At 44.0% G+C, this 11,186-nt stretch overlaps 1 protein-coding gene across 1 annotated transcript; it reads right to left on the reverse strand.

The window, feature by feature from the left end:
* Positions 1 to 6,235: 6,235 nt before the first annotated feature.
* LOC118416274 lies at positions 6,236 to 10,945 on the reverse strand. The gene is made up of 5 exons (XM_035821362.1): positions 9,814 to 10,945; positions 9,185 to 9,303; positions 8,619 to 8,981; positions 8,147 to 8,234; positions 6,236 to 7,685 (listed from the first exon to the last, which is right to left on the reverse strand). Exons 1-5 carry the CDS (start codon positions 10,943 to 10,945, stop codon positions 6,856 to 6,858), a joined length of 2,532 nt encoding a protein of 843 aa, XP_035677255.1. The 3' UTR covers positions 6,236 to 6,855.
* Positions 10,946 to 11,186: the final 241 nt, after the last annotated feature.

Below are 11,186 nucleotides of genomic sequence, written 5' to 3' on the forward strand. Positions count from 1 at the left end.
TGTTCATAGACCACTGCTGGGAGTTCATAATCAATAGCCATAATTACTCCACGTTCACGTGTACAATCTTGAGACAAGCATACCACATGGCCGGAAACACAATCAGAACAAAACGTTTTTTTTTTATTATGGTGATGGAAATCATAGCAACGAACGACACTGAATATTCAACCAATCAATTATTCACAAGGAGGCGGGGAAGGTTCCATCTTCACGACTACGAGAACTCCTCATCTGAGCCATTCTTTTTCACGTTAAGAAAATAAATGACAATGACAATGACCATATTGTCCTTTGTCATGTACAATTGGCGTCAAATAAATCTTTAACCATTATAATGATAATGACAATAACGATGATAATAATAATAGTAATAATGGTGGAACTTTTTATACAATCTTAGCCACTAATGCAGATGAGCTAAGAAAATCGCACAGTCACTAGTACAGCATTACATTGCTACATATACAATGCACTCCATCTACTTTGCATGGATCAAAAACTATTTTCAAATTGGTATTATGTACATTGTGTATTATGTACACGTTGTCATTCTAAGTGAATAAATTCGAATGAAATAAGTGTATGGGTGTAAGGAGCCCTGTATATGATCCGCCATCTTGGACTTTGGTCGATTTATTTATATCTAATTATGACAGATATTCTACATAACATAAGATTTTATTGATGTAATTAATCAGTAGTAATATATCAAATAAATTTACTTTGTCAGAACCGAAATAAGTTTTTTTTTTTTGTCAAGAATGCCTGCGAATAAACGGTTGCCATGGCAACACGAAAATTTGGAAAATTTTCAAAACTCTGTGAAGTTGTTGCCAACTAAAATTTAGGAAAACACACTAAATCTGGTGGCTCAAGCATAAGCCGTTCTGGGGTTATGCGACATGAAAGTTGGCGCGGCCTCGAAAGCCCCACCCTCCTCTGAATCGGGTTAAATATGTGACATGAGTACTGCATAACCACAACCTACTTTTCTCTAATTCCTCAGTGAAGACACCCGAATGAAATAAAACATGCATGTGGACAGCCCCGTATTTACACACAACTACTCGTCGGGAAATACTATCTGCCGTGGAAAGATTGTCTCGATGGAGGAGTGCAAGTTAGTCACCACTAACTGTCCACACGGTCCCATAGCAATACCCCACGGGTTCGTATAATTCCCAAACGGTAATAATGATAATGATAATAATTTATGATAATGATGATGATGATGATGATGATAATTATAATACTGATAATAATAATGGCATGAATTAAAACTATTTTCAAATAGGTATTTTGTGCATTGTGTAATCACAAGTTATTTTCCTCTGTTAATACAGTGAGTGTATAATACTGATGTTAATAACCCGACATTTACACAACAGACTCCTACTATGCCTACTCATCGGGAAATACCATCGGTCGTGGAAAGATTGTCGCGATAGAAACTGAGTCAGTCACCACCAACTGTCCACCCGGCCCCATAGTAACAGAACACGGACTTGTAACGTTCACAACGGTGCGGACAAACTCCCCGCGGCTTGTGAACATGTCCACCCGTCCGTTTGCTGAGTCAGCCACGAAGATGTGACCAAGAGGGTCGGCACAAATGCCTAGAGGATTGCCTTTACCGACTCTCACAGTGTCGAACGCGAATGAGTACTGTCCGTCGTGATCGTACACGTGGACGCGGGAAACAGAAGTGTCCGTGACAAGAATATTCCCGTCCTTGTCTGTTGTGGCATACTGCAGTTGGGCGCCTTCTTTCCCCCCGAAACTCCCATCAAACGAGCCGTTTGGTTTGAACATCAAGATCTCATTAGGTGTTACCACGATGATACTGTTATCGCGAGCGTTCACAGAAATTCTGGGATACCAGGCTTCTCGTGGCACATCAAACGTGGCCACCGGCAGACCGTCCTTACTGTACTGTACCACCTGTACACCGCCGCCGGCAAAGAATTTTTTCCCCACTACCCAGATACGGCCCTCTTGGTCAATGTCCAAGCCGGTAGGGAACATTACTCTGCCATCTTCCCCCGGTGCTACTGTTCTGAAAAGTCGGAGGGAAACGCCGTTCATGTTGAAGACTTGGACGCGTTGGTTGTTCCATTCAGCGACAAATATCTCATTATCGGCAGAGACGGCAACCCCGCTTGCAACGCCAAGTTTTCCACGTGACGTTCCCTCCCCACCGAACACGATAAGCTTCAAGTTGACGTAGTCATCTGTAGTAGTACACAGTATCTAGAGTGAGTACAGTGTTACTTAGCCCTATTTTTGTTGTGTTTGCAATCAAAGGAATGCCCCTATAAGTCAAAAGGTAGCAGTCTCACAGTCGAGTTCTTGCTTCCAATTGGTTCGTTACTGGGGGATTGTGGTTAGGATGAATAAAGGACAAAACTTGTGCCAAATGTAGGGTCTGTTTACTTCGGTCATTTCTTCTCGGTCTGATTCAGAATTGAACTACAAATTCCAACACCAAAATAGGACTACCGAAGAGGCAGTGACCTTCGAGAGCGGACCGAATATTGGACTCCAGGCTAGATTTTCTTTTCGCCATGTAGGCCAGATTGTTAAGATTTTTGAAGCATTGAGCTTAAGGACAGTGTCATTTTTCTTTAAGTTGAGTTTGTGTTGCTGAACTTATTACACCCCCCCCCCCCCTCGCTTCCAGCCCTCTACCCACTCTGACATTGCTGGTACACTTACCTTGCGTGCTGGCGGAAGTTGTAGGCGGTACGGTACCCTGTGGGCTGGTGGAGACGATGGTTGTTGTCTGCCCACCTACAAAACGCACCTAAAAATAAAAAAAGGCAAGGGTTAATGATCTTCAATTAGTTGATTTTGAGTCGTAAGTCAAAGATTATCCATTTTCTCCTGTTTTGGATGGGACGCAGTTCAATGAGAACATGTCATTGAAGCTAAGACTTCATTATCATTGACCAATGCACTAAGATGAATTTCCATAGTTTCCTTGCAATCTTCCAAATCGTCTAGAGCAAAGAGGCTATAGAATAATGGTGCTGAGAACATACGGGAATTGTGGAGTCTGAAAGAACGATAACAGATAACAAGATCTAGAAATAAAGCAGCTCACCGTGGTTTTGGACGAGAGATTGACCATTGTAGTCCTCTCAGAAATGCAGCAGTCAGGCTGACCAGGGGTGGAGGGAGAGTCCATATCAGGGTGACCAGGGGCGTGGTAAGTGTCCACAGATTGTGTCGGCTGGAGAAAGGAAGATAAAATGTGGGATTAGATTTGCCAAACCTTTCGTAATCCATGGTAACATGCATGGTTCGATGTGAAACTGGTGGCCAAAGAAAGATTAGTTCAATAGTAGATGGTTTAATGTTTAAAATGCCATTGAAGTTTTCCATGTAACATACGTACTAGTATATCATGCACGAAAAATTGGAATTACCAATAGCGGTAAATACCAGGTAAGTATTTTGATGGTTGCTTTTCGCACACACTGCATGTCAAAAATAACTCATTGGATGCAGACATGCTACGCGAGAAGCACGATATCTTATTGATGCAGCTTCCTTTTTTTTCAAAATATGTTGATGCTTGAGTAAAAGTTAAGACACGGTCATTCAAAGAAAAGGCAAAACCAGTTAGTACTGTAGTTCAAATAGGGGACCTTATATATGGGATGAACAATGACACACGCATGCTCACCTTTTGACTATTCTGCTCGCTGGTGTTGAGATACATCCCGACAAAGGCCCCAACGACGATCAGTAACACCAGAACGATGGCAATGGTCAAGGCAGTGCAAACCCTGCTAGATGTACACACTGAAAAAAAAATCAATCTGTTATCATCTACTGTGACACCTTTTAAAAAATGCATGGATACGAACAAAACACTTAAGTGCCTTAAGTACTCCTTGATAGGGAAGCATTATTGACACAGCAAAAGTACAGTGACTATCACACTGTTGGCTGTAAACTGCAAAAAACACTTTGTCTCACCACAATCTGCCTCTTGACCAGCGTTTGGTACTGGTGGATTCGGGTTGCCAGCGTTTTGTGCGTACATCGGATTCGGGTTCAATGCGTTCTGCAAGTACATTGGATTCGGGTTTAGCCAGCTTTGCGCGGGTGCCTGCAAGGCAATAACCGAAACGTCTGAATCGTTGCAGCTGCTTGGAGGCGTGTTAGTGTCGGTCTGTTCGCTGCTGTCGGCGTCATCTTGGCGCATATAGGCAACAGCGTACGGTGTAATATCGACAGCATCGTCCTCTTCGCGGTATCTAACGGCATAGGGCTGGCATGTGGGGTCGACGTCGCCATCACCTGAAGCTAGTCCAGAGGCGGCTTCATCATCTTCCTGGTTTGCTGTTGCATCCCGCTGAATACTGGGATTATCTGAATCTAAAGCGGGTTCAGGGTGGGCAGCTAGCTGCTGCATTTGGGCGTTTTGTGGATACTTCTGCTTCTGATGTTGTGAAGTACAGTTTTGCGTGTCTTCGTTGGCTTTGCGGGCGTTTCCAGAGCTCCTGGGATTGCAGGGTTTGTCCTGACCTGAATCGAAGGCCGGTTCCGGGTGAACATTAGGTGAGCTCTGTGGATACATCGGATTGGAGTTACAAGTTTTGGGATTAAGGGTATCTTGGTTATACGTTGGGTTTTGAACCCTGGCGTTTCTAGAGCTCATGGGATTTGGAGAAAGGGCATCCGATGGACGGTGAGTTCCACCCGTGTTCTGAACATCACCCACTGAATCTGGAGTGCTAGCAGAATTTTCGGATGACCTGCATGCCCCAAAGGCGGCAGAGAAATCAATACGTCCTCTTGAAGCTGTCTCTGGTGTCTGGATGAGTTTCTTCTTTCTTCGCATCCCTTTTGACAGCGACTGAATGAACACCAAGTCATCTTTAGACATGAGCGCAGCTGCAAATGCTTCAACATCATGTTGCTCTTTTGACTTGCCACTTCTTGGTGGTCTATCGCTCTCTTCAGCATCTTTTCTAACAGACATGCGATAATCATCGTCCTCATCGTCCCCCTTATAGCCAGCACTGTCAACTTGTCTTGCAGCTTTTCTGCGTCTGGCCAAAGGAAATGTTGCCCTCGTTTCGTCTCTCGACAAACCATTTGAGCTGATTTCTGCCACGGTCTTTGAGATGAGATCCTCGGCCATACTTCTAAACGGTCTCCCAAGGCGTTATGTTAGGCACGGGTGGTGTTGATATCAGGCTGTACAGACATTGAAGTTCATCCGCAACACCAGACTGGTTACCGCTGTTTTCTAGTTCATCTTGGTCTTTGTAGATGCTGATTTATTCAGAATACTTTACTTGAATCTGCGTGTGGGTGTGCTCATCATTAAACATTATTCTATTCTCTTGACTTTGGCAGTTATGATGAGACCCGAACGAATGGCAGAAGAACTCATTTCCTATCTAACAGTTTCTCACGTGCCAGACAATTTAAATCACTGTTGTGTTTTACGCGATTGCAACGTGCCCAGACATCGTATCTTGATTTATACATAAAGTACACGCTACTTCATGGGGGGTGGGAGATAGGTACTTCAGACTGTAAAAATTGTTGCTGGCCAACAACATTACATTTTTCAATACATTATACTGTCTGTGTTTATAATAGTTGAAATTACCGTCTTCACAGTCTTTTACAGATTCCAAATGTCCGACCCCTTCTACTGAAATCATTGATTTGCCATTTAACGATTAAACATGGAATCCCCTTGTAGAGTCTCCCATTCTCAAATAATTAAGAAAGCTGCCATCTCCACCCACACCCCATGCAGAACCTCGAGTCTTTGAGGATGACAACATTACCGAAGAAAACAAGTATCCGCTTCGCTATCCTCTTGCATAATGTTCTGTTTGTGTCACAAAGCGATCGACTGAAGCTTAAAACCTTTTACTGTTTTACTGTCTTCCCTTTTCAACCTAATTAGAATCGTCATTAACTTCCTTTATCAGTTCAACTTTCAGAACGTTTATTGCAAATAAAAGAGCAATGAAATCAGGCGATGTGGAGATATAAATATGTGTTATTCTAGGAAAACGTCAACACTTACTTTCATCCAACCACGAGCCAAATGCGGAAATGGTTTGCTCGTGTCCATAGACCACTGCTGCGGGGTCATAATTACAAAGCCATAATCACTCCACGTTCACGTGTACAATCATGAGACAATCACACCACAACACAATCAAACACAATCAGTGCAGAAGTTTTATTGTGGTGACGGAAATAATAGCAACGAAGCAACAAAGAATATATATTAAGCAATCAATTACTCGCGAGGAGGTGGGGAAGGTTCCATTTTCACAACTACGAGAACTCTTCACGATTCCTCATCTGTACGCCATTTTATCACGTTGATAAAATTAAAAATTAAAAGGCTTCAGATAGAATGTTACCTGCACCTGCTACTTTGTCATGTATAACTGATATCTTCAAACATATTGATAATAATAATAATGACTATAATAATATTAATGATATTGATAATGGGATTTGTATACAATCTTAGACACTAAGAAAATCGCACAGCCACTAGTACAGAATTACACGGTAGGCTTGTTACATATACAGAACGCACCATTTAAATTGTATGGATTGTAAACCTAAAGAGCATTGGGTAATCACAAATTGTTAATAAGAAGTTTATTTGCAAGTTCGTGCCCGAGGGCTAAATGCAAATACATGGTATAAACATAGTAGATATACAAGTGACAATGGACAGTTATGAACAGTATTCTACTCTAGTACTAGTGTTGGCTATTTCTAATAATACATTCGTCTGAAAGAAGAGTACATATGTCAATAGTCCTGTACTTTCTACACGACAGACTCCTACTATGCCTACTCATCCGGAAATACCATCTGTCGTGGAAAGATTGTCGCGACAGAAACTGCGTCAGTCACCACCAACTGTCCACCCGGCCCCACAGCAACAGCCCGCGGGTTTGTAACGTTCACAACGGTGCGGACAAACTCCCCGCGGCTTGTGAACATGTCCACTCGCACGTTTGCCGAGTCAGCGACGAAGATGTGACCAAGAGGGTCGGTACAGATACCTCGAGGAATGCCTTTACTGACTCTCACAGTGTCGAACGAGAATGAGTACTGTCCGTTGTGATCGTACACATGGACGCGGGAACGAGAAATGTCCGTAACAAGAATATTCCCGTCCTTGTCTGTTGTGGCGTACTGCAGTTGGGCGCCTTCTTGCTTGCCGAAACTTCCAGCAAAGGAGCCGTTTGGTTTGAACATCAAGATCTCATTAGGTGTTAGCACGATTTTACTGTTATCGCGCGCGTTCACAGAAATTCTGGGACACCAAACTTCTCGTGGCACGTCAAACGTGGACACCGGCAGGCCGTCTTTACTGTACTGTACCACCTGCACAGCACGGCCGGCAAAGAATTTTTTCCCCACCACCCAGATACGGCCGTCTTTGTCAATGTCCAAACCGGTAGGGTACATAGCTCTGCCATCTTCCCCCGGCACAACTGTTTTAAAAAGTCGGAGGGAATCGCCGTTCATGTTGAAGACTTGGACGCGTTGGTTGCTCCATTCAGCGACAAATATCTCATTATCAGCAGACACGGCCACCCCGCTCGAACTGCCAAGTTTTCCACGTGACGTTCCTCCCCCACCGAACACGATTGGCTTCAAGTTGACGTAGTCATCTGTAATGACACACAATAGAGTGAGTAGAGTGTTACTCAGTCCTATGTTTACTAAGCTGTGTTTGCACTCGATCAAAGGTTTGTCCCTGTAGCTCAAAAGGTAGCAGTCTCACAGCCGAGCTCCTTTTTCCAATTGGTTCGTTACTGGGAGATTGTACTAGTAAGGATGAATAAAGGACAAAACTTGTGCCAAAAGTAGGGTGTGTTTACTTTGGTCAGCTCTTCACGGTCTGATTCAGAGTTGAACGATAACTTCCATCGCCAGAGAAAATTGGACTACCGAAGGAGTAGCGACCTTCGGGACCAGACCAAATTTTCGGCATGTAGGCCATGCTATATATAAGATATTGGTAGTACTAAGCTTTAAGGACAGTGTCATTGTTATTAATGTTGGATTTGTGTTGCTGAACTCGTACACACCCCTAGCCTTCTATCCACTCTAATATTGCAGGTACACTTACCTTGCGAGCTGACGGAGGTTGATGGCGGTACGACACCCTGTGGGCTGGTGGAGGCAATGGTTGTTGTCTGCCCATCTGCAGAATGCACCTAAAAATGAACAAAAAGGCAAAGGTGAATGATCTTTAACTGGTCGAATGTCGAAGATCATCCATTTTCTTCTGTTTTAGATGAAACGAAGTTCGATGACAACATGGCATTGAAGCTAAGACTTCATTGAGCATTGTACTTCTTTCTGTTATGAAGGACAAACAGCTCTGGAGACAGAACTTTACTTGCTCCACCTCACAAGAGGATAATGGGGGGGGGGGGGGTAATGATGATGTTGATGATGATAATGTACTATGAGGTACGTCCATAGTTTCTTGTAATCTTCCAAGTTTTATGGAGCAGAGGGGCTATAAAATAATGGTGCTAAGAACCTGTGGAGTTCGAAAGGACGACAACAGACAACAAGAAATAAATTCAACTCACCGTGGGTTTGGACAAGAAATCGGCCATTGTGGTCCTCTCATCAGAGATGCAGCAGTCAGGGTGACCAGGGGTGGAGGGAGAGTCCACAGCAGGCTGACCAGGGGTGGAGGGAGAGTCCACAGCAGGGTGACCAGGGGTGGAGGGAGAGTCCATATCAGGGTGACCAGGGGTGGAGGGAGAGTCCATATCAGGGTGACCAGGGGTGGAGGGAGAGTCCATATCAGGGTGACCAGGGGTGGAGGGAGAGTCCACAGCATGGTGACCAGGGGTGGAGGGAGAGTCCATATCAGGCTGACCAGCGGTGGAGGGAGAGTTCACAGCATGGTGACCAGGGGTGCGGTCAGTGTCCACAGATTTTGTCGGCTGTAGATAGGAGGAAAATTGTAATTTGTCAAAGCCTTGTGTTATCACCATGACATCTTATTGATGCAACTTCCTTTTTTTCAAAATATGTTGATGCCAGTAAAAATTGAAGACACATCCATTCAAATAAAAGACAACATCTTCTAGTACTGTAATTCAAATAGAGGAACTTATGGGATAAACAGTGACAGACGCATGCTCACCTTTTGACTATCCTGTTCGCTGGTGCTGAGGTACATCCCGACAAAGGCCCCACCGACGATCAGTAACACCAGAACGATGGCAATGGTCAGGGCAGTGCAAACCCAGCTAGATGTACACACTGAAAAAAACATCAATCTGTGACACCTTTAAAGGAAATGCGTTGATTCAAACCAAACACTTCAGTACCATACGGATCGTAGGTTACAAGATTGACATAAATCCATTCAAACAGTCCTATAATCATTGATAGGGAGGCTTTATTGACATAGTCTATTAACTATAAACTGCCACCGCCTATAAATTAAATAGAATAGAGATACAAAATTTACCGTAAGATTCTACAGGCTAAAGTAAAACATTATAGCATAACAAACTTGTCAAATGTACTTGTGATGTCAAGTCTATTGAAATCTCAAAAATTCAAGTCTAGTGTTACATCCAAACAAAAAATCTGAATACTTCATTACGACGTAATACATCATATCATATCATTTCATATCTAAAGTATTCATGGCAAATACACTCAGAAACAAACACACATACACACAGACATGCAGACACTCACACTTGCTCAACATCATTCATCAAAAGGATGTGAATCAACAAACACTTTATAGAATTGTCTCACCACAATCTGCCTCTTGACCAGCGTTTGGTACAGGTGGATTCGGATTGCCAGTGTTTTGTCCGTACATCGGATTCGGGTTCAATGCGTTCTGTTGGTACATTGGATTCGGGTTCAGCCAGCTTGGCGCGGGTGCCTGCATGGCAATAACCGAAACGTCTGAATCGTTGCAGCTGCTTGGATGCGTGTTCGTGTTTGTGTCCGTCTGTTCGCCTTCATCTTGGCGCATATAGGCAACAGCGTAAGGTGTAATATCGATAGGATCGTCCTCTTCCCGGTATCTAACGGCATACGGTTGGCATGTGGGGTCGCCATCACCTGCAACTGGGCTAGAGGCGGCTTCATCATCTTCACGATTTCCTGTTGCTACCCCCTGAATACTGGGATTGTCTTCATCTAAGGAGGGTTCAGTGTGGGCATTCAGCTGCTGCATTACGTGTTGTGGATACGTCTGCTTCTGGTTTTGCGAGGTTAGGTCTTGGGTGTCTTCGTTGGCATCGCGGGTGTTTTCAGAGCTCATGGAATTGCAGGGTTTGTCCTGACCGAAGGCCGGTTCCGGGTGAACATTAGGTGTGCTTTGTGGATACATCGGATTGGAGTTACAAGTGTTGGGATTAAGGGTGCCTTGGTTATACGTTGGGTTTTGATCCCTGGATTTTCTAGAGCTCATGGGATTTAGAGGAAGGGCATCCGATGGACGGTGAGTGGCACCCGTGTTCTGAACATCACCCACTGAATCTGGAGTGCTAGTACAATTGTCGGATGACCCACATGCCCCAAAGGTGGCAGAGATATCAGCGCGTCCTCTTGAAGCTGTCTCTGGTGTCTGGATGGGTTTCTTCTGTCTTCGCATCCGTTTTGGCAGCGTATGAATGAACACCAAGTCATCCTTGGACATGAACGCAGCTTGCTCTTTTGACTTGACACGTCTAGGTGGTCTATTGCTCTCTTCAGCATCTCTTCTCACAGACATGCGATAATCATCGTCCTCGTCGTCTCCCTTATAGCCAGCACTGTCACCTTGTCTTGCAGCTTTTCTGCGTCTGGTCAAAGGAACTGTTGTCCTCGTTTCGTCTCTCACCAATCCGGTTGAGCTGCTTTCTGCGACTGTCTTTGAGGTGATATCCTCGGCCATGCTTCTAAAAGGTCTCCCAAGATATTATGTTAGGTGGTGTTGAAGTCCTTGTATCAGACTGCAGGAGAGTATCTGTATCACCAGACTGGTCACCGCTATTTCTAGTTCAGCTTGGTCGTTCTAGATGCTGATTTATTCACAAAAGTCTCTCGTATGTGCATTGGCCGTTTGTTTGAATCTGTGTGTGGGTGTGCTCATTATTAAACATAATGTTACTCTCTTGACGTTGACAGTTATGATG

The sequence above is a fragment of the Branchiostoma floridae genome, chromosome 5, assembly GCF_000003815.2.
Source record: "Branchiostoma floridae strain S238N-H82 chromosome 5, Bfl_VNyyK, whole genome shotgun sequence".
In the NCBI taxonomy this organism is placed as follows: domain Eukaryota; kingdom Metazoa; phylum Chordata; class Leptocardii; order Amphioxiformes; family Branchiostomatidae; genus Branchiostoma; species Branchiostoma floridae.